General features: G+C 43.2%; 1 protein-coding gene across 1 annotated transcript in view; it reads left to right on the forward strand.

The window, feature by feature from the left end:
• Positions 1-8,936, forward strand: part of Itpr1 (inositol 1,4,5-trisphosphate receptor type 1) — a 333,498-nt gene extending 324,562 nt beyond the window's left edge. The window contains exons 61-62 of the mRNA XM_051155019.1: positions 324-485; positions 7,746-8,936. Of these exons, the coding sequence (XP_051010976.1) occupies positions 324-485; positions 7,746-7,832 (249 nt within the window). The 3' untranslated portion in view covers positions 7,833-8,936. The remainder of the gene's footprint in view (positions 1-323; positions 486-7,745) is intronic.
• The last annotated feature ends 15,611 nt before the right edge of the window (positions 8,937-24,547 follow it).

Here is a 24,547-nt window from a genome sequence, read left to right on the forward strand (position 1 = left end):
TGCACACCTTTAATCTCAGTGTTTGTGAGGCAGAGGCAGCCAGGCCTCAGAGAGACAAGGCCAGCCTGGTCGACATACTTTTGCACCAGTCTGTAGTGCATAATGAGACCTGTCCCCAAAAGAGGAAAACAAAAAGTGGTGAGCAAATGAGAAAGACCCCTGATGTCAACCGCTGGCCTCCAAACTCAAACCGTGATTAGTTCTAGGGCAGGCAGAGATTAACAGCATGAGAGATGGCCCGTGGGAAGGACGGCGTGAAAAGATGGCTCTTCTTGTCTCCACCCTTAGAAGTAACTCCCACTTTTTCCCGTTGTGGATTCTAGGAAAGAAACCTTGATTGGTTCCCCAGGATGAGAGCCATGTCCCTGGTCAGCAGCGATTCTGAGGGGGAGCAGAACGAGCTGAGGAACCTGCAGGAGAAGCTGGAGTCCACCATGAAGCTTGTCACCAATCTTTCTGGCCAGCTGTCAGAACTAAAGGACCAGGTAAGGGATGAACACCCCTCGCCCAGCACCCCAGCCTATACACATTCCACTCTCTGTCACACATCCCAAGTCTGGTGCAAAGATCAGCAGCATTTGTGTCATGGTGATGAAGCGTTTCACCTGCATAGAGGGGACTGGGTGTCAGAAGACACTCACCCCTCACAGTCCCTGCCTTTGCTGCCCTTACCATCAGTGTGGCCACGTCACTGTTTCTGTGCTGCCACTGGTATGGTTTTACTGTGTACTCTACCTCAGTGAAGCACAGAGCAACAAACACAGCACGCTGCATAAAAGCCATATGTACCCTTTGGGACTTGACTCATTAGGGAGGCGGTATGTGCTTAGTTCTGCGTTAGCTTCTTAGCGCTGTGATTTCTCATGAGTTCACTCAGGGACTTAAAACTGCACATTTTGGAAAGCCTTTCTTGTCCTTTCAGAAACACAGCCCCCACCCTGCCCCTTGGAGAAAGTTGACAGGGGGCAACAGATTTCCACCAAGCCTGGCTTACTGTCCTCCATACACCTCCTTTGATGCCTTAAGAACAGAACAGTCACCAGGTGGTTAGGTAGTGACCAGTGCCACTCTGGGTCAAGGACTTGAGCTGGCGATGGTCAGCCGCCTCACTGGGATAAGCACACACTAACGGTACAGCTCAGCATATCTTGTTTCTGGGGCATGTTAAGCAACAGCACAGACACAGCAGTAGGCAGGCTGGACAAGCCTGCCCTGGAGGTAAGTAGCCAGGTGTACCCGCAGGTGACCTACTACTTTTGTGTACTTCAAAACTAAAGAACTGGCCTACGATAAACACTTCTTGGAGGCAGTTTAGAGAGCATTTTTAGTAATTCTTCTTTCAGCTATATTTCCTTTCCAGCTGATTTTTTTGCTCCTCTGTGCCCTAAGACACCATTTGGCCTCGAGTTCTTTTCTTTTACATATACTAACATAAATATAAATAATAAAAGACCAATGAGAAAAGGTGGTGTTATCAATGAGAGCCCTCTACAGCCCAGAGCTTGGCAACCACCTCAATGAAAAATAACCTAAATAAGTAAACTAATAAAGGTCTAACTAGATTACTTTGCTTCTTAACTGCCCATTCTGCTGTGAGACAGCTAATGGATGTTTTACTGGACCAAGCTGACTCATGAATACACTAATGGCTGTGTCTGCCTCTGTCCCCCACCCCGACCCCCACTCCCCAGGGGCTGCTGAACTTCACAGCCCTAGCAAGCTTGCTTCTCCCACTGAAGTAGCTGTGGCATCCAGAGGCTCGGCCCAATCAAATGTTTTAAATTTGGTACAAAACCCAAATCTCAGACTCTGACCGAAGACACGTCAACCTAGGCGCTAAGGGTGATGCTGCGCCATTTTTCAGAGCATTCATCTGCACTTCATGTCCAGAGTATCAGAACTGCTCCTTCTGAGGCCTCCTAGCTCTGCAGTACCTCTAACTCTCATCTCATTTCCTCATGACTATCTCCTGTTATCATCCTTGGAAGCTCCATAGGGGTGTGCTCTGTTGATGTGAACAACTGGGTACTTCCAGTTTACCACAGGGTTTCTTAAGATATGTCTGAAACAAAACTGTTATGTGTTTTAGTGTTCTGTGGTAGTAAAATCAAGGCAGCCCTTCCCTTCCAGCTCTGTTGAAAGTCCCTGTCCACACAGTGCTGAGTCTGTCATCTCCCGGGGGCTCACAGTGAGCGATTCCAAAGCTGCTTCAAGCCTCACTTCACAGACCAGTGAACTTGTCTGCAGTATGAGCTGGGCTGAGGAAATACAGCACAAATGGCGGGTGTAGGGAGATACTCAGGAAAGCAGCGGGCCATCTTTCCAGTTCCCTGTTTTCTTGATGAGGATGTCAAGAGCACAGAGGGCTCTTAGGAAATCTACCACACTGTGTATCACAGCACGAGGGTGTGAAGCCCTCACCCCAAGTGGCAGCCTACTTTGACGTCTTGAGTGGTTTTGTTTTGAGTTTCTTTGTTCTGTTTTGTCTTCAGTTTGCCTTCTGTGATCAACTTTTAAAATGTCTTTTCATTTGCTTTTAAGAATCCTATTTCATGACACTAAGGATGCATTCTCTATGCATAGCTAAAGCCTAAAGGGGCTGGTATAAACTCAGGTCAGGGTAGAGCTGTTCCTACTGAACTGACATTTGACTAAACAGACTAAGGTTCATGAAGTCCCCTTAGACCCTGAGTGGTTTCAACTGTTCAATTCCTAGCCCTTCCTACATTTTCTTTTTCAGTTCTCAGGTTGGCAGTTGGAACCACCCTTTAGAAAGCCGTCCCCTGTGAGTGATTCTGAAAATGAAAATTTTTTTTCTTGGAAAGTGTTATAGGCTACAAAGAAGCACGGAAAGGAAGTAACACATTTTGAAGTTCTTTTACCAGGATTGAACTGCTGAAGTTTCAGAGCGCTAAGAAATATAGGGAGAAAAAAAAAAAAAAAAAAAACAGTTGCTCTGGGGGCAAGAGCAGGGTTGTTTCACTCCAAAGGAAGTAGCGATTGTAGAGATGGCTTCCTTAATCTGCCATCTACCAAACCTTTGCTGTGTCATCTCAGCACCAACCTGAGTAGGTTAGAATATAATTAATTTTGGTGTTAGGAGAATTGTAGGCATTTTTAAGCTGTTGTGTGTAAGAACTCATAGTGGCATGTTATGGGCCTGATTTTGGTCATTGCAAGAATTCCTGCCCACAAAAGGCAACAAAATGGACTAAAGCCCAAAAGCCTCACAAATGATTCAAGAACAAGAAACTCTGTCATGGACATTTTTACTACGGCCATGAAAGACTGCCATTCACGGGGAAATCCAAAAATTGCCTCATCCCTTAGCTATTTTGTCGATGTTCTGACCCAGAAACAAGCAATGGAGCGACAGTCATTTAAGTATGAATGACGTTAGGTTTCACTCTCCACGGTGCTTAGTTTGTTTTTATAAACTAGCAACGGGGGAGAAGTCCTTGTGAGGAGATTAGTGCAAACGTGATTAGCGCTGTCAGGTGTTCAGTCCACTGTGAACGGTTGCTTAGGATTGCTGTTCTAGGTGTTAACGTTGCATCTCATCTCCAAATTTCCCCTCCCAAGAGATTCCGAACACTAAATGTGATTCTCTTACATCCTTATTCCAAGGAGGAAGACTAATGTAAGAACTTCATAAATATTTTTTGCATGTTTCCTTTGTAATGCAAAAGAGCAAATACTAAGCAAAAGGTTAATTTTCTTGAAAATGTGACTGGCTTACTATAGGACAGCCACCCTTATCTGTTATGCTAGGAATGTAAGAAGTGCTTGAACATCTAAATTATATTATTAGCATGTTGCCTTTTTCATGAAAGAGAGCCAAGACATCTGCCTTCTAGGGCCCCATGTTTAGCAAGAAACAGAGAAGGAGTGAGTAGAGTCCATGGAACATGGAGGAGGCTGGCCCAACAGTAGCTTAGGGTGAGATGAGTGTAGCTTCTGAATCATACAAGTAGGTGGCTTCTGAGATGGCAGAGAACTACAGTAGGGGCTTCCGGGAGAGGAAGTAGCATGAGCAAATGCATGACAGCGCACGGCATGATGAAGGAATGGCAATCCACCCAGGTTAGCCTGACTCCTCACTTCAGCCAGCACATAAGAGCCATGTGTTCACCACACACGGGGCTATCAGGACCCCAAGGCAAAGAGGACCTAGCATCTGCCTTCTAGAACTAGCTGTCTCCCCAGCAAGACTTACAAGCAGGTGAATTATACTTAAACAGTATGCTACAGAGGTCTCAGCTGGCTTCTGTGACAATGGACAAAGGGGAGTGATGATTTCTTCATAGGAACGATTGCAGTCATCGGCTGCCTCCCCCTCTTCTCAGGGTTTTTCCGTGCTGGGTTCGGGGCCAGAGAAAGAGTTTGTCAGTCAGAAAGGATTTAACATATTAAGGGGATTCCTCCAAGGGTCTAAACGATAATAATACATCAGCAATGTAATTGTATTTAGCAGATGCTGTGCTGGGGGCTTGTTTGGGTTTGTTTTCTTTTCTTTCTTTTTGTTTTTCTTTTCTTCTAAGCATTTGGGGCTCATCATTTAAGCCTGACTGACTCCACAGACGCCAAGGGAAGGAGTTCTGGTTACTAGATGTCACTGGCTGTTTGGAATCTCAGTAGCCAGGATGTTTCTCTATGTGTAACCGGAAGCTTTTCAGAGAATATTAAGATCTGTTATGAGCCTCTGTGCCAGATTTTAATCACCTCATGATGTTCCGTGCTGTGTCCAGTGTTCTCATACAAGGTCTTTTTGATGTTACTTCCATCTTATTTATAAAGCTATTAGTGAGGCAAAAGACAGCACAGAGATATTCAAGGTAGTTTTTCCATTTGCATTGCTATGAAGCACAGCATAGCTTCAACTCTCCATCTTCAGCTAAGTGGATGTTCTAAAAACTTTTAATGTTCTACAACTAGGACATTTTACATGACTCAGTTACCTTAGGTATGAATCTGATGGAGCCGTTTATCAGTCCTCAATTTTGCTTTGCTTTGGATGTCTGAAGAGTACACTATGGAGATCAGGACACATTCTGACCATTTTTTCTATTTCCTGACACAGTAATGGTAACACACAGGGAGTGCCTTGTAGTGAGGTAGGTGGGCAGGCGACACTGTGAAAAGTCTGAATGAAGCTAGTAAAGGAGAAGCTCCCTGAGGGCAGGCGTGGACAGGAGGAAAATGAAGTGACCAGGGCTGTTGGCCTGGGCTTCTCCTAAGTCAGATTTAATCCTTAGCTGCTTTATGGCTTTTTGTTTTTTGTTGTTGCTGCTCTTAACTCCCTTGTAGTTGCTACTACATGATAGCCAGCTCTTCCAGTAGCATTGGGTTGAATGACTTCCTCCTGTCTAAAAGGCAAGGTAAATGCAGATCACACAGTCAGATGGTGTGCTTCTGGATTCTCAGCTGCACAGAGTCTTCTCCAAGACCTGTCTTCATGTAAGCAAAAGGCAGCGCAGAAGTATGTGAAAACATACTCAAAATGGACATGCCCATTAACATCTTTGGCAGCCAGGGATTCATTAGAAATGTGAATCCCTAGGCCCCCAGCAGACCTGACATATCAGATTCTGTTTGTGGTCCCTTTTGTCTGTATTTTAATGTTTTTGCTGGGCGGTTATTTTGCTGAACCATTTATGAACCATTCTATGGAAATAATAAAAATCAGATAGGCCTGTACCGGGCACTTGAAATGATCACGGGTTAAGAATTGGCCACTAACTATAGCACTATGAACATTTCTGGTCTGTGAGGGAGGGAATATGATTTACCTAACCAGCTTGGAAGAAACAAATGGAAAGGAAGACTAGGACCATGAGGGAGGGAGGACCACGAGGGAGGGAGGACCACGAGGGAAGGAGGACCACGAGGGAGGGAGGAAGCCATTGATGGCTCTAGGTGAAGCCAGAGAGCTCTACAGGTCATGAGTTTAAGACACAGATAGAGTGACTGACTTACTGAGCAGGGACAAGGCCAGAGCATATAAAAGGATTCTCTCTGGTACCAGCAGCTAAGGAAAGCATTGCAGAGAAGGGTGTATGGGCCAGCTTTGAGCTGCAAGGCCTCACGGCAGCAGTGTATGGATGTTTTAGCAAGTAGTAACCTTTCATAGAGGGTGAACATGCCAAGATTTCTAAACCCATTTAAATACTGGAGATTACCAGTATGTGGATTTCTTCACAAGACTGCCTGCCTAGAGAGCAGTTGAAGTAAGCAAACCTGAGCTACCCTATCTGAACTGTAAACCATACACAGAGTATGTACCTGGCATGTTAACATCACATCACAGCAAGTGTATCCCATGTACCCTGTGAACATCTCCTTCCTCAAATGAACTTGTGAATGTAAATTCTGGAGGCTGGCTAGAATATCTTCATTCAGTTCCTTACAAAAACCTTCACTTAAAACTTCCGTGTGAAAGAGTTCAATCTTTGCACATCTTTTCATCTAAATTATAACGAAGAAAGCATTTCCATAGGAGCCTAAAAATAGTATCTCTTGGCTGGAGCAGTTAAGTGATCTGCTTGGAGAAAGCAAAATATAACCATTTTAAGCTTGAACCAATGTAACTGTGCTAGGAATGGACTGGAAGCCAGTCCAGGTGAGAACTGAAACCTAAGCATTCTGTGAGTGACACTGTACTTACACATCTACACATGTCCTCAGCATCTACCCAGCAGACAGGAATTACCTTCATTACATGGACTAAAGGACAAAGTGGCGGAAGTTAAATAACATTTTACACTGAGTTAAATGACTGTCTGATTCCAAAGTCTGTGGGTTTTTTTTTTGTTTTTTGTTTTTTGTTTTTTTTTTTTTTTTAACTGTTCTACCGTAAACCTCATGCTGTTTGCACATAACTTCATCTACTGAATGCGTCTAGTCTTTTAGTTACCTTGGGAGCGTGGACTCCAGTCATAGTCCTGACGTGCTAAGGAAAGTCTTACTGCAGAGAACTGAGTCCTAAAGTACCCAGGAGAGGGCTAGAGACCCAAAGTGAAAACTCTAGTCCAACAGCCACAAGAAACCCAACCAATCTCTTGCTTGGGCTGTGTGAGTGCACTTGTTCGTGGGGACCCACATTGAGAAATGGTCTCTTCTGGTGTGGCCCCAAAATCCAGTGCTTATTCACAGCACTGGTGGCCAGAGCACTGTTCATATAGCCTTGAGGGTGTGAGGACCACTCGTCTTTCCTAGAAGAACCAGGTAACTTTTTTCTGACCTTGCAGAATCACTGAGGAGAGGAACCCAAGTCCCCCTAAAGGATGTGGGCACACAGTGTCAGAGCCAGGGCTTCTAAAAACACTGCTTCTCCAGATAGTGTGACATGTCATAACCATAGCGAGCTACCATTTTCCAATGACTCTCTACATCACTTGGAAATGGTTTTCGGAAATGACCTAGAAGCCCATGCTTCACCTGTCATTTGTTTCTCTGTGAAACAAGCAGCAGGCAGTACTCCTGAATGTCACCCTGCATGATGAGGCCACAGAATTCCTGTCTGCAGAGGAAGGTGCCCCTTTTGGTGTGTGTGTGTGTGTGTGTGTGTGTGTGTGTGTGTGTGTGTGTGTGTGTGTGTGTGTGTGTGTGTGTGTGTGATAGTACACTATTAGTAGAAAGTGGGTTTCAGTATAACCCATAACCACAGAGGTAAATCTATGGTTCAGTGTGTGACCTGACGCACAGGAAGTGTCTGAGTGTAATGATGAAACTTTTTAACTTTCCAGATGACAGAACAGAGGAAGCAGAAACAAAGAATCGGCCTTCTAGGACATCCTCCTCACATGAATGTCAACCCACAGCAGCCAGCCTAAGCAAACGGAACGGAAGGAACATGCTCACCCTTCCTAAACTATTGTCGGCGTGGGCATGGCTCATTAGTTCTGATATGTCCGCTGAGGTCACATGTGCGCTTAGTACATTTGTAAATACTCAGTTTTGTATTGTATGTACATGATTGCTACTCTCAGAGGTTTGGATGTACGCATCGTAACTAGCTCTGTTGTTGGCAAGGTGACTTGTCACTCCTGCCAAAAACATTAAAAATGCCTTTTTTGGAAGGACTACAGAAAGTACCTGATTTGCACTTGAACCAGATTATAGATTTAAAAGTATATGACATGTATTTTGTATTTAAAGCTAGAATAGCCAGTATTTATGTTTTTTATAAAACTGTGCAATACAAATTATGCAATCACCATAACTTTGTAACTCCTGAGTGTCCTGCTGGGAGTGTGTGTCTTTGAAGCTGATATGTTAATACTTATGTAATAAATGGTTAAATATCAAATGATGCTGCTGCCAAAATTATATTAATAGCGAGTTTCTGGCCCCTGGGCAATTTTGTACCTTGTAATTATCCTATGGTGATGCTGTTTCTTGTTGCTAATGGCATTGGTGCCCCTGTTTCCTAGTGATAACTCCAGGTCTGTGAACCATTCAAACAGCATTCATTTTGAGAACAGCAACTTTAGTTTCAAGGATACTTTTAAGCTTCGAAATTAATCATTTAAAATATTTCCTTAAGAGAGCCATGTTAGAGGCTCATATTTAGCTTGAAAGGAGTCAATGAATTTTTTAAAGGGAACTTTTTACATGAAGTTTGGGATAAAAGCATATTACTGGCCAATCAGTGTCGTCTCCCTGGTGAATTTTGATATCATGGTATATTCAAATGAGTTAGCTGATGGTTTCTAGATTTTTCTTCATCTGAACCAACATGATACAGTAAGGTAAAAAGTTATTATGCATATATATATATATATATATATACACATCCATGTAAAAAAACGTAGGAGCTGTCCCCTTAGGTTGCACAGCTGCCCCCTTAGGGTGCATAGTTGAACACTGACAATGCTGTTCTTCTGAAAGAGCCACGTTTGGGTTTTATTTCTTTGTCACATGATTTCTTTTATGGATGGGTGCAAAGTATATAAGAGGAAACATTTTCTACCTGTTGCCTCGTTTTGTACCTGGGTCTCGTTTTTACTAGACCATCTCTGCATAAAGTTAAAAAAATGAAGCGGAAGCAGAGTTCTGAAGCAAGTCAAGTCTGTAAATGCATACATAAAAAATATTTAATAAATGATGCAGAATACGACATGGTGACTGGCTGGTGGCTTTCATTTGGCACTTCCTTGTGGCTTAAGAGCAATTCCAGTGTTAGAGTTTTCTCCCATTAGGACTGAGTTAAACTACAACTGCTTTGGTTACCCAGATTAATTCTGGAAATGCTGGCCTGATTTTAGAAAATAAACAATTGTTTGTATTCTGAGGGAAAATAGTAAGACAAATGTCAGAGGGAACTGCATACGAAATTCATTCTTCCAGGTTACTGAGTGACACCTGGCTGTCACCAGCACCTTGCATGCCATGACAAGGTCCAGGGTGCTCTGTTTACTGTGGGGACCTTTAACTTGGCATCTTTGTGGTCAAAGTATCAATAGCCATTATAATGTGTTTTGGTCCATGCCCCCATGATCAGGATCCTGTCATAGACCATTTATGATGTTTGTTTTGTACTCGGCTCATTTTTCTGTCTACATATAGACAAGCTGAAGCAAGGCTGGCTTTGACTGTTCTTTTTGATGCCTGTTTTCTCTGGGCTTTGGTAAATAGGGCTAATTCCCACCCAGCTCAGAGAACCAAGTCAGGAGTAAATTCCAGCTTAATGGGTAGTTTCATAACTGACATTTCTACTGTATAAGTTAGGTATCTTAAATCAATTTTCCAGTCAGTTTAAATTTTCCACCATAAGGTAAGCTTGTAAGAGACGTGTGTTTTTGTCTAAAACCAAGATGGCACCTGTACTCAATCCAGCAATTCTGCACAGCCAGCAAGGACTCACTCTTTCCCCCGGGCTTTGCCTTTGATCTCTCAAGCTGTCCAACATGGCGTGGCTGGCAGTGTGCGGTGTGTCTCCCCAAGCCCCATCCAATTCACTGGAAAGTTCTGTATTGACATGTTTAGGTGGCAGCTTTTACAAGTTTGTCGTGTCTCATTTGAATCCTGTCACCAAAGATATAAATCTTCATTCAGTTTGCCAGCTTCAGCAGAAAATAATTGAAACTGGAATGTCACTCCACCTTACATACAGCAGGTCCTACCCTGGGAATGTGGGCGTCAACACGAAAGCTCCTGTAGCTAAAACAGAATCTGCAGGTAACGCTCCCAGGGCCTCTGAGAGGTCACTGATTCTGCTGCCTCCTCCACACACCACCTCTCCCTGTACCCCTGTATCAGGGCTTGAGATCCAGCTCACCTTCAAAATTACCGCCCTCAATGAAAAAGCACTGCCAGGCTAAGTATTAAGTACGACAGTTTGATGCTCAAGGGCTTCATTTGCTTAAACGCTTGCCACCACACCAAATCAAGTTTTGTTTTGTTTGGGGGGTTGGTTGGTTGGTTGGTTTTTGAGACAGAGTCTCACTTAAAAGATAACACGCTCGGTCTACCAAAGCACATGCCTGGAGCCTTCAACGGGGAGAGTAACTAACTCCTAAGCACTCAGCTCCAAAATAAACAGGTATCTCTTGACTTCTGCAAGACAGTGCAAGCTCTCCCCAAGTCAGGAGCTGCCTGACTTCTAGAACAGGGCTAGCCTATCTCAGCAGTCTCCCCCTTTCTGCCCTTAGCCCTGCACAGGAAACATTACCCACCAATCTTTCTTTCTCTTCAAATCTCTTTCATAGGAGAGTCTATAAACTAGAAAGCACTAAATGTGGATACTGTGTCAAGACCGAAAACTCTGTGGCAAAGATAAGCAACCAGTAAACTCCTAACATATCTGCTTTCCACACCTAGAAATCGCCTACAGTACCTCTTACTTAGCCACAGCTTTCAAAAGGAGAGTCAGTCTCAACTCCATCGAGGCAGCTCCCTCTGGATGACGTTACTCATGCACACTGCCTTCCCATCTCATCCCAGAAGTTGGTGTAGCCAGCTCCACTTAGCTCTTGTTCAGTACACTGGTCACTTGTTAACAATCAAGTAGGATGTTGGAAAACCCCCATAAAGATTTCGATTTTACAGAAAGTACCCAAAATTCCACTGATTTTGCATCACAAAGTAGTGGTTAAAGTAGAGTTTTGAGTAAAACGCCATGTATGTGGTTTTTGTGGGTGGCTGTAGCTAAGAATGACTGTCAGACCTCAATTACCTGAGGAGAGAGAGCTCTGACGGCAATTATAATTAAGACAATTACAATCATAACAAACACTTTTCCACCCCTAGCAATAGAAGCCATGTGTAGCATCCCAAGGCCAACTCAGAAACGCAGCCAGCCTTCAGCTCAACATCCCCAAACCTACCAACATGGAGAATTTAAAAAGACAGCACTGGCTTGTTTATAACACAAGCTCGAATTGTAGAATGGACTTCCTTCATGCTGGACTTCTGAACTCATTTACTAAATAAAATGAGTTCTCTAGAACACTGGAGGCATGACTTGAAAAAAAAAAAAGTCAGCAAGGAAGCAACCTAAAATACTTTAAGGTCATGACAAGCCAGTGTGAAAGAGAATCCTAACACCTAGAAGTGAAACTGCATCATCCACCCAGTCTGGAAAGAAAAAAGAAAGCTAAAAAACCACTAGAGCAAGAAGGCAGAGTTTGAGAAAACCCCTAAGGTGAATTCTGAACAACAAAAAAAAGAGTCCCACAACATAAGTGCGTGCTGTATACAGGAACCACTGGTGGAAAGAATTCGCCAGCACTTTTGTAATCACCTCAGAAAAAAGAGAGAGGGAGGTTGGGCCCATGTCGATGGAACTTCAGACAATACAGTAAATACAGCACCACAATCCAGAAAGTTAACCTACTCACTACTGAACGTTTTCAAGTCATTCACTTACAGTATCTCAGAAGTCTCCTCAGAAGCTTTCTGTGGAAGCTGTCTGGAAGATTTGGTGTTGAGGCTGGGCAGCAAGATGGGGACCCTTTAATACAGTTCCCTCACGTTGTGGTGACCCCAACCATAGAATTTCATTGCTACTTCATAACTGTGATTGTTGTTACTGTTATGAATCATAATGCAAATATCTGTTTTCCAGTGGTCTGGTGACCCCTATGAAAGGGTCGCTCAACCCCCAAAGGTGTCAAAACTCACAGGTTGAGAGCCACTGGCTTAGAGCCTTAAGTTTGTCTGAACTCCACATGGCTACACAATGGAATAAAAAGAACAGGGTCCTTGACAACGGGAATCTTTGTGCCAGCTCAACTGAGAGAGTTAGTTTTTGTTTGTTTGTTTGTTTTAGGTTTTTTGAGACAGGGTTTCTCTGATAAGAGCCCTGGCTGTCCTGGACTTGCTCACTTTGTAGACCAGGCTGGCCTCGAACTCACAGAGATCCACCTGCCACTGCCTCCAGAGTGCTGGCATTAAAGACGTGTGCCACCACACCTAGCACGTCGTTTCAGTTTTTAATTCTCCCCACTCCCTCTGCTTCCTCCCACAGGTGGTAATGAGCACGAGGGTGCCATACAGCAAGTGTCTGCTCCGTACGCTCCATCCGTATCCCCATTTCTTGTGCCTGACATTTCTTCTCACACTACCCACAATCTCAGCTAAGTATTGCACAACCAAGCTACTTTCTGTTCCCAGTAAAGTGCTCTGGTGTTGTTACTGTGAATCTTAAATCTTTGTGTCTTCACATGACATGTTTGGGTCACATCCAGTCATTTTTATTTTAACTATGTTGTAACTATCAGTTTGAACTGAATAATTCATTTAAAAAAAAAAAAAAAACAACTTAGTCATACAGCTCCCAACTTCCGGATAATCACTCTCATATTTGTGATCAGTGTTGAATTTAAAATCTGAATTCTTATTTTGAAAAATATCTGAAGATACTCAACGTCTGTGATCATGGATTTCTGTAGTTTATGAAGTAGTCTCATTTCAATTATCACTTGAACCTCCAGCCCTGTTATGATAGTTTCTCTTACATCTCAATTGTCCTCAATTTTACTTAACATTTAAATATAAATTCTATGCTATATTATGTGTAACTGTGGAGACCCAGAACTCTCCTTAACAATTTCAAGGAGTCTAACAAAGGTGTTTGCATTCTTGAGGTGAGCCTTCCTGCTTTAGTCCTAAACCCTGACTTCTATTCAGTTTTCTCTTCTTTCTCACCATCTCTTACTCCACTCAAAATGTGGCCATGGCTCTCCTTCCTTCAGTGTCCTTGAGCGGGGTGGGGGCTGGGGGGGAGTGTAAAAAATGGGCCTATGCTGAGGAAGAGAACAAGGGACAGGAAACCCATGAGAACAGAATCAGAGCTCCCTCCCCTTCTTTCCTGGCCACTGGAATAACAAGTTCTCAACCTTTGAGGGGCTGTTTGTATTTGCCTACCATCTTGTCCAATAACTGTGAAACAAAACCAAAAGTCTTTGCTTTGAGCTGTCTCACAAAAGACACATTAGAAAAATAACTGGATTTTACTTAACAGAACTCTGGACCTGGTATCCAAAGCCAACCACTGGCTCCACAGACCACAGTCAGTGTGCAAGGCATAGCCCAGCTCAGATCCCAGCCTTCCACCCCTCCTGCCTACCTGTCTGGGAGGAAACCAGAAGGTCTGGGGATGTTTTTTTTTTTCATTGTTGTTTGTGTGTGAATACACACTGCACAGGTGCATACATGTGTGGGGCTACACATGCTCTTCTGTGCATGTGTATGTGGAGACCAGAGGACATCCTCGGGTGTCAGTCCTTGAATGTCATCCAACATTTTTATTTCTTGTACAGGGTCTCTCTCTGGTCTAGAAATAGGTTAGGATGGCTATCCAGTGAGCCAGGATCTTCCTGTTGCTGGCTCCCCGGTGCTCAGTGAGAACACAAGCATGCACTACTGTGCCTGGCTTTTTTTTTTTTTTTTTTTTTTTTTTTTTAGAAGAAGGAGGAGGAGGAGGAGAGAAGGAGAAAGCAGCAGCAGCAGCAGCAGCTTGGGTTATGTGGTTAAACTCAGATTCCCATGCTTTATGGGGCAATCACTTTACCAAATGAGCTATTTCCCCACCTCTAAATTGAAAGCATTTTAGGCATAAGGGTGGCACCAGTTTGTTTCCTTATCATTGGCATCAGGCACAGTCTTCCCTTGATCTACTTTAGACTCTTGGAGTCAAATCCAAGGAGGAAGATTTCATGAAGGAAGGAATATGCCAGTCATCCCAAAAGAGGAGCATACAGAAGCAAGGCTCCAGCAGCTGCTACCAGACAGCCAATCGTTACTCAGAATGCCTCTATCTTTAGAGCTCAAAACCATAAAATAAGCTGATCCTGCCCGACAAGCAAAGGCCTACTCCTCACTCTCCTTTCTTAAGAAAAGAAGTGGTACTGTGATTTAGAGCAGCCTCTGTGAATGTGCAGATTCAGACACACACCCCCCCACTCCGTATCTCCAGATGCTCGCTGCCACCCCACCCCTCACCCAAGAACCCCTAAAGGCAACACCCCACTTGCTCATGTTTGAATCAGTTCCTAAATAGAGCACCCCTTAGGTAGCATGAAGAAATTGGGGCCATCTGTGGTAGTATAAAGAATTATGTTGGAAGGACCCTGCTGTTTGAGGTTGTAGTCCACCCTCCCTGTCTGGATAGCCATTCTGAGCTCAGCGCGTTAGGTACAGGACTCCCTCTTTCCAGCAGGGCCCTTGGCTCTTTGCCTGACTCCATCTGGAGCATGTCTTTAGACATAGATGCCCCTAACCACACTTGATATATGGCCCTTGACACAGCTCCCTGCCAGCTCTGCCCTCCCTGCACCTATAGGATAATTAGGTACTGTGTTCCCTTTCATGTGATAGGAGCATGCTGCCAAATGTAAAATAAGCATCCTAAAACTGCCTGATTTCAACCAACTATGAACACCTATCCTGGAAGCCCCCTACCCACTCCCCAAGAGCTATATAGCCTTTGTTCTCCCTGAATAATGTTGACCTAGCTCCTGAAGTAGTTCCCAGAGTGTTTGATCTCTATTGGTCATGCTTATGGCCTTCCAGGCTGAATCTCGTCTTCTGCCCCTCTTGCCTCAGTGGGCTGGTCGTCATCAGCCCCACAGGAAAAGAGGAGAACAACAAATTATATCTCATTTACTTGTGAACTATGTATAAATAACTGAGTCACATTTTCCTCCCAACTGGGTAAAACAAACATTTTAGAATTTCTGCTAATCCTAAAAGTCTAAAACTAGCCAACAGACCTGGAGGTTGAGTAGAAGTCACTATTCGGTGTCCTCTCCTACTATGTAAACTAGAAATCTTACAACTGCTGGTAGGAAAATGATACAACCATTTTGAAAAAGTTTAGCGGACTCTAAAAAAGTAAACACACCTTGTTATCCCAAAATCCTACTTCCAACAATTTAACCAAGAGAAATAAAAATATATATCTACACAAAAGCCTGTGTCCAAGTCTGAAGATATAGTGTTGTGGGCAGATTGGTTGCATAGTGTGCTGGCTATTTTTATGTCAACTTGACACAAACTTGGGTCATCTGGGAAGAAGGAATCTTTTTTATTTATTTATTTAGTTTTGGTTTTTCAAGACAGAGTTTCTCTATGTAGCCCTGGCTGTCCTGGAACTGGTTCTGTAGACCAGGCTGGTCTCGAACTCAGAGATCTGCCTGCCTCTGCCTCTGCCTACCAAGTTCTGGGATTAAAGGCATGCACCACCATGCCCAGTGGAAGAGGGAATCTTAGTTGAGAAAGTGTTTCCATCAAAATGCCTATAGGCAAGTCTTTAGAGCACTGTCTTAGTGATAATCGCGATGAGAGGGCCTAGCTCACTGTAGATGTGGCCACTCCTGGGCTAGTGGTCCTGGTGCTATAAATAAGCAAGCCAAACAGGCCATGAGGATCCAGCCAGTAACCAGCACCCCTCCATGGCCTCTCTTTTACTTCCTGCCTTGACTTCCTTTGGTGATAGATTGTAATATGGAACTGTAAGCCTGAAACAAACCCTTTCCTCCTCTAGTTGCTTTTGGTCATGGTGCTTTATGATAGCAATGGAAACTCTAACTAAGATACCTAGCATGTAGAAAGTTCTAGACTTCATCCTCAGCACTGCATAAAACCTAGCATGGTGGCACACAGCCATAGTCTCAGGACTATGGAGATGGAGGCAGAAGGATGATCAAAAGTTCAACGTCACCTTCAGCTACATCCTAGCCTGGAACTCCATGAGGCTCTAAATCAAAAAAGAAAAAGGAAAAAAAACCTGCACACAAATTATAAATATAACCCAATACCAAAATCACCAGAAATGCCCACCAGCCAGTAAATGGTAAGTAAATTGTGATGGATGCATCTAATGTTTCCCAGGATATTGACAGCCTGTGGCTTCTATGCTGAGAAACACCACTGATGTTGTGATTGAGACATACACATTTTTTGTTTGTCTGTCGTCTGTGTGGCCTAGGCAGGCTTCACACTTGGAATTCTCCCATCTCAATCTTCCTGTGTCTAAGACTCCCAGAGTGTACCACCATGCCTGACCTATGTGTGTGTGTGTGTGTGTGTGTGTGTGGTTTTAGCACATTAAGTATGCACACATTTTAACTACTTCAGAGTTGAGGACAAGAATAAAAACCAAAAGCTGCTTGCTAGAGAATCTAGTAAAGAAGGCAGTGAACTGCGGGGCAGGAGGGAGGAGCCAGAGGAGGGAAAGAGGGGAGAAAAGAGAGAAAAAGATGTACTCCCACTTCCATTTTTGCAATTATTTAAAAAAAAAAAAAAACCTTGCAAATATATTTTGTGCTCATTTCCTCCTTGAGCTGTAACAAATGACAAAATAAAATAGAGGTTAAAATGCTGTGATGGCTTGAATAAGAATGGTCCCCATAGGCTCATATATTTGAACATACAGGGAGTAGAACGATTTGAAAGGATTAGAAGAGTTAAGAGGTATGGCCTTGTTGGAGTAGGTGTGGCCTTGTTGGAGTAGGTGTGGCCTTGTTGGAGTAGGTGTGGCCTTGTTGGAGTAGGTGTAGCCTTGGAGGGAGTATGTTACTGGGTGTGAGTTTTAAGGTTTCAAAAGCCCATTCCAGGGTCTGTCTGTCTGTCTGTCTGTCTGTCTGTCTGTCTGTCTGTCTGTCTCTCTCTCTCTCTCTCTCTCTCTCTCTCTCTCTCTCTCTCTCTGCCAACAGATCAAGATGTAGCTCTCAACTACTCCTCCAGCACCATGTTCCCCACCATGATGGTCACTCTCTATAACTAGGGAAGTCCCCAATTAAATGACTTCTTTAATAAGAGTTGCCTTGGTCAATGTGTCTCTTCACAGCAATAGAACCCTAACTTTATTATTATTATGCCAATGTGTTATCTCACAATTCTGGTTGCCCATACTCTCCTGGAGAACCTAGGGAGAAACACCATTCTCTGGCTTTAAGCAGCTTCTAGAAGGTTCCTTGGTCTGGAGCCTGTTCCTATTTAAAAGCAGACATGGCCAGTTGAGTCTTTGGCACAGTATACCACTCTGACTCCTCTGCCCTCCTCTTTCATCTTTTATGACCCCAATCCTCCCCTGGATAACCCTGGAAATCTCTGCATCTCAAGACTCTTCAACTCCATCTGCAAATCTGCTTTCACCATATATGGTAACATAGTCATGGGGATCTAGGCTTGGGATACAGGCATCTTTATAGGGTCACTACTGTGCCTACCACATTTGACTGAGCACAGTCTAGGTAAGTTATGTTTCAGACGGAAGGAGAAAATCACATATCTGCTTTCCACTTCTGAGAGACCTGAATACATTAGCAATAGCACATTTTCTCATGTCTAAACAGGCTGAACAAGTCGGTTCACTGAAACAACCACAGAAACAGACAAAGCCATATATACCCGAGTAAGAATTGGTCAACTCCTTTCATGTTTATTGTTGCTACTGGACAACTATGAATTCATGTACATGTATGTAACACACATATATAGTTGTGTGTGTGTGCCTGTGTGTGTTACTAGATTTCTCCTCCTTCGGTGGTTTTATTTGTGAGGATTAACACTAAGTATAATAAGAGTAGGGCAGTTGGTGACACTGCTAAGCTGGCCCATTTCTGAGTTCTAATTCAATAATCATCACCTTTCCTTTCACCCTTTTCTGTGACTCTTGGATACTGGCCAAAATCTTAAGCATGTTTGCCCTGCCACTCTGGACATTCATTCCCATTCATTCATTCCCCCCCCCCCACCCCTCTCTCTCCTCTCTCTGAAAACAATGCACATTCATGCACTGCTGGCTGACCACCACCAATACTACTAAATTTCTTGAACCCTAACTCAAAAGACACATCTTTCTGTCTCTCTCATCTTGTCCCTTTTGCAGCTGATAAGGTTTACACCTTGCTTGTCTTGTTGTTTCTCCTAAATTCTAAGAAAATTATTCTCAACCTTTAACGAAGGTATTACTTGGATAAAGAAACTGCAGGACAGCAAGAGATCCAGGGAGCAGGACTGGCCACTCACAGAGTACTAATTATTTCGGAACCCTGGTTTAAAAAAAAAAAAAAGAATTGGCCCAACAGATCACAGACGCTTTCATCATCCCAAATGATTCCATCACTAACTTGATGCCTCAGGATCCAGCTGGTCTCATACCTTTGATGAACACTGTGTGCCTGGTGAGTCCTGGTCACACCCCTTCAGCCATGCAGGTAAAGCCTACAAGCGCTTCACACCACAGGATCTAGCCAAGTCCACAGTATCAAAGAAGCAGTAAGAACAACTTTGCTTACCCACAAGCCCCATGAAGAGCTGGAGGCTGCATTCAGCCAGACAAAAACCCGCAGAAGGCACTGCCTTTGAAACTCAACTTTAAGGATATAGCTGTGAGGGTCTTGCTCCAAGACACGTGGGCCAAACTGATAAAACAGCAACAGCAACAGTCAAAAAACATGACTATAACCAGATCCTTCCAGTCAAAAGTACGCCCACTTCGTCCAGGAGGTCCACCAATTCTTTTTCCCCTGCAGCTTCAAATTTCCATTCCTCCTCCATCACGGTGTTCAGACCCACCCAATGGTCAGGGGGCTGTCTTCACAGAGAATCCCCAAATGCAAGCCAAATGGAAAGAATGCTGCTTTGTACTCTGGTGCCTAGGATGGTGCCCACATCATAGAACTCTCTGATTTTCCCTGATGAGGGTGAGATGCCCTGCCCTTCCTCTCCCTGGCAGTAGCAGAACCTTTCACTACCAGGTCTCAGCCGCGACATGGTTCTTCTTCAGCCCCGTGTGGGCCCAGTATAGCTGTAACCTGATCAGCATGGCAACTCAAGGCTTTGCAGCTTAGAAAGACAGAGACAAACTTGGATCCTAAAACAGATTTTGCATCTGGCTGGCCAGAACAAGATTTATTAGTCTGACGTTGGTAAAGGTCTGATTGTTTAGTGGGGGGAAAGGACGCGTGTAGCTGAACAGTAGAGTGCTCACTCACCATGAGTGAGGCCCTGGGTTTGATGCAAACGCACGCATGATGCTCACATTGGCGTACTGGAAGAGGAAAAGTTTCATGACTTTGTCTTCACAGTGAATTCTTCAGTATGGTGCTGAAGTGTATACAACAAAAGAATAAACAGACCAAGTGAGTCTGCATCAGAATTAAACCCTTCTACACCGTAAATATGGCAACAAAGAAACTATAGAATGGGAAAAATACCTGCACACCAAAAATCTGATAAGAGCTAATATGCAAAAGTATAAAGAATTCCAAAAAATTAACTACAAAGCAAACAGACAAAAATGAACATACTTTTAGGATGGACAAAAGCACACAGAAACATTTTCTCATTAAAGAAATACAAATCCCCGGTGCGTGCATGAGTGCATGCGTGCGTGCATGCGTCCGTGAAAACTCAGCATGACTACTCATGGTGAAAACATGAATCAAAACCACAGTGAGAGAACACCTCACAGCGATGAGTACCATAACGACAGCAACAGAGACAGAAGCTAGAAAGAGCCATTGTAGGCAAGGGTGTACTCATGAAGTCCTGTACTGTGTATAACGGTGCAGGCACAAAGGACGGAGGCTCCTCTAGGACCTGGAAACAGAGCTGCAGTGTCAGCTCCGTGGGTATGGGTATCTGCTGAGCACATATGAGGACCTACGCTCACATTCCAGTACCACATTTTTAAAAGCTAGACATAACTGCACGCACACTTCTAACCCCATTGCTGTGAGGGTGGACACAGGAGGCTCCTGAAACTTGCTGGGTGCCAGCCTACCTCCAGGTTCAGTGAAAGACCCATCTCAAAGAAATGATTGGAGCATGATAAATCAGGATAGCTGGTATCCTCCTCTGACCTCTGTATGAGGTCATGCCGATATATGTATGGGCATGAACACCAGTATACGCACATGCTGTACACACATTTAACATACATGCACACACCAAAAGCAAAACCTCTTCAAAATACAGCTAACACATGATTCAAAATGCAGACTTCCAGTTTATTTATCCAACAGTATCGAAGTCAGGATTTCCAAGGGAGCCCACACCCCCACAATTATTGCAGCCTTCTTCTCAATGGCCATGAGGGAGAAACAGCCTAAATGTCTACTGATGGTTAAATATGTATATAAAAGATGATGTGTGCATATATACTAATACTATATGAACCGGAAGGAGCTCCTGGCAGTGCGCTACAGCACGGAGGAACCAGGAAAGCATTCCACTAGGCTAAATAACCCAGTCACGGTACAGCAACCACTGTAGGACTCTATTCCCAAAAAGTATCTAATACTGCAACAGAGAGAGAGACAGACAGACAGACAGACAGACAGAGACAGACAGAGAGAGAGAGAATGCAATAGTGTCGGCAGGGCTGAAGAGAGGGACAATTCCTGTTCAGTGCATAAAAAAGTTCAGTCATGCAGGATGGAAAGGTTCTAGACAGGTAGAACTAATGTGCTTTTGTTATTTGTAATGATGTGTATGTGTGTGTGTGTGTGTGTGTGTGTGTGTGTGTGTGTGTGTCTGAGTGAGTGTATGCCATGTGTGTACATGGCACCAAATGGAGGGAAGAAGAGGGCATACAATCCCATGGAGCTGTAGTCATAGGCCATTATGAGCCATCCAATGTGAGTGCGAGAAACACAGGGTCTTCTGTAAAAGCAGCAAACACACACACACACACACACACACACACACACACACACACACTCACACCTTCACACCTTCTTAAAAATGGTTTCCCTCTGTAGCCCTGGCTGTCCTGGAGCTCTCTTTGTAGACCAGACTGACCTCAAACTCACAGAGAGCTATCTGCCTCTGCCTTTAAAGTGCACCACCACCAAGCAGGCACAGTGAACACTCTTTTTGGGGGAGGGGTGTTGTGGGGTTTTTTGGGGTTTGTTGTTGTTTGGTTTTTGTTTTGTTTTGAAGACAGGGTTTCTCTGTGGTGCTTGTGTTCTCTGGCTGTCCTGGACTTGCTTTGTAGACCACACTGGCCTCAAACTCACAGAGATCTGCCTGCCTCTGCCTCCCCAAGTGCTGAGACTGCAAGCACATTTTTTTAAACTTCATTCTGTCTTGATTGTGGTAACTTGACAATAGTCTTAAATTAAGTGATGTACTTATTCAAGTTTTTTTTGTTTGTTTGTTTGGAGGTATGGTCTGTTTTGTGGGGGTTAGTTTGCTGCTTTCTTTCTCAAAATTGTTCTGGCTTTTCTTGCTTCTTCCACAAGTAAAGTCATGCAGACTGTCTTTCCCTGAACTCTCACTGAATGCATACAGTAGTAAATGCCATTTAGTAATACCAGGCCTTCCAAACTATGTATATGCAACCAGTAGTTTTTGTCAAATTTTGTTTCTCTTATCAATGTTTTAGTTTTCAGCTCATAAATTCTGTACATAACTCATTAGGTTTATCCATAAAAACTGAAAATATTTGTTCAACATGCTTTCAGTCAGCATTGAGAATTAACTTTCATATATTGAGCCTACAATCTTGCTTATCTTTACATTCAGTTGGAGCCATCACAAACTTTTTGTAGCCTTTTATTTTTCCACACAGATAATCTGCTATATATGAATAAAGGCATTTCGACTAGACTTTCTGATTCAATTTGTAAGCCATTCCCCCCCCCCCCCGCATTTCTTGCTTTAATGTATCAGGTAAGACATTCTAGACAATGTGCAATACTAATGTCCAAAGGTCCAGCAAGATGACTCAGAAGACAATGTATGCACGCTTGCGCGCGCACACACACACACACACACACACACACACACACACACACACAAAATAAATATATTTTTAAAACATAATAGTGCTCATGCCTACATTATCACTTGGTTATGATCTCAGGGGAAAACCATTCAATATTTCATTTTTACATATAATGTTAGTGATAAGGTATTTTGGCCATTTTTTAATTTAAAAAATTTATTCACTTTACATCCCAATTGTAGCCCCTTCCCTCATCTCCTCCTAGTCCCAACCCCCTCCCTCTTTCCCCTCTATTCCCCTCCACTAGCTCTCAAAGAGGGAGGGCCCTTCTCCCCTACCAACTGACCCCAGCCTATGAAGTCTCATCAGGACTGCCTGCATCCTCTTCCTCTGTGCCCTGATAAGGCATCTTGCCAGGGGGAAGTGATCAAAGTACAAGCAATAGTGTCCATGGCAGGGACAGCCCCTGCTTCCCTTACTAGGGGATCCATATGGAGACTGAGCTGCCTACTGGGTACATCTGAGTGGAGGACCTAGGTCCTCTCCATGCATGCTCCTGTTTGGTGCATCAGTCTCCTCCAGAAAAGAAATATTTTTTAAATTTATTCTTAAAATGTTATTCACTTTACATCCCAATTGTAGCCCCTTCCTTTCTCTCCTCCCAGTCTCATCCTCCCTTCCTCTTCCTCCCTCCCCGTCCCCTAGTCCTCAGAAAGGGAGAGCCCTCCTCCCCTACCATCTGACCCCAGCCTATCAAGTCTCCAGTGACAAGGTATTTTATTTTTAAATAAAGGCCTTTTATTGAATGAAGGAAATTTTCTTTTATTGCTGGCTTTCTGAAAGTTTTGCCAGGAATTAACAGATTATTATGAAATACTTTATTTGGATCTACTGAGATACATTTTTCTTTAGTCTGATGAGATGATACATAAAACTGACTGACTTAGGAATGTTGAACCAATCTTGTATTCTAGTCATTAAGCTCATTTCATCATTATTTATTTCTTAATCTTTCTATAGTCTGGATCTTATTTACTAACCTAGTTGTCCCTTGGTATTCAGGTACCTACACAGAGGGTTAGACCCAGTACACTCTACAGATGCCCAAATCTGCATCTACTTATGTCCCTTGTAAGTAGCTTAGTATTTGTGAATAGCCTATAATCATTGCCCTATATACTGTAAGTCATCTCTAGAGCACTTACAAAATATCTAATATAATATAAATACTATACAAATAGTTAAATGGTTGCTGTGATATGTTGTTTACAAAATAACAAGAAAAAAGTCTATAAATGCAGATGAGCTCTTTGGGGGTTTTGTTGTTGTTGTTTTGTTTTGTTCTTTTTTTGTTTTGTTTTTTAATTTTTGGTTTTTTGTTTGTTTGTTTGTTTGTTTGTGGCAGAGTTTCTCTGTGTATCCTTAGCTATCCTGGGCCTCAAACTCAAAGAGATCTGCCTGCCTCTGTCTTTCAGAGTGCTGAGATTATAGGTGTGTGTCAGTGCACCCAGCTCAGATGAAATTTTTAAATAATTTTTTTCCACCTTGTTGAATCCATGGATATGGAGCCCATGGTAACCTTGTAATTGTGGATGGTAAATGTTCTGGGAAAGTGTGTTTCTATGTTTTCTTCCTAAATGTTCATAGTGCAGTTTAGGGGTTGGCTAGTATGTTCAGGTGCTGGCTACTGAGAGCCATCTCACTTTTCCTAGGAAAGGTTTTTAGTTACCAAGTCTTCCTTATGTTCTTTTAAGGGATGTGTCCTTTCACTATGTTAACAATTTTACTGATATTTTAAAAACTGCTAATCGTACTTTCGCATTATGTTAGTGTCTGTGGGGCTATAGTGCTGCCTCTCTTTTCAGGTTTGTTGTTGCTGGTTTTGTATTTGTGTTTACTGTTAAGGCATTCAGACAATAGAGCCAGCCCTTAATCGAATCTTCAATTCTGTCCTACAACTGTTTACATTCTCTAAATTTCCTTTTGGTTGTCTCATTTATTGTTAAAAGTGTTTTAATTTTTTTTTTTGAGACAAGGTCTTGAAGTGTATCCAGGACTAGCCTCGAATTTGCAATTCTACCGCCTCAGCCTCCGGAACTCTCTGACGGTTTGGTGGCTCCCATGCGCCACCACGGCAAGCTCCAGACATGTTTAGTTCAGTAACCATTATCTTCTTCAAAGTCCATCCTTCTTCCTGTGTTGAATTTAACCTTCATTTTCTGTTGGCTTCGCGTCTCAGGATTTCACGTAAACAGTGTTCAGCTTTCTACTTGGTCATTATAACTTACCATCTATATAAGGTAATTATCATCTACTTTCTTTTTTTCACCCTGTCTTTTCAAGCGTCAAGTTACATAACCTAGA

The sequence above is a fragment of the Acomys russatus genome, chromosome 13 (genome assembly GCF_903995435.1).
Source record: "Acomys russatus chromosome 13, mAcoRus1.1, whole genome shotgun sequence".
NCBI lineage: Eukaryota > Metazoa > Chordata > Mammalia > Rodentia > Muridae > Acomys > Acomys russatus.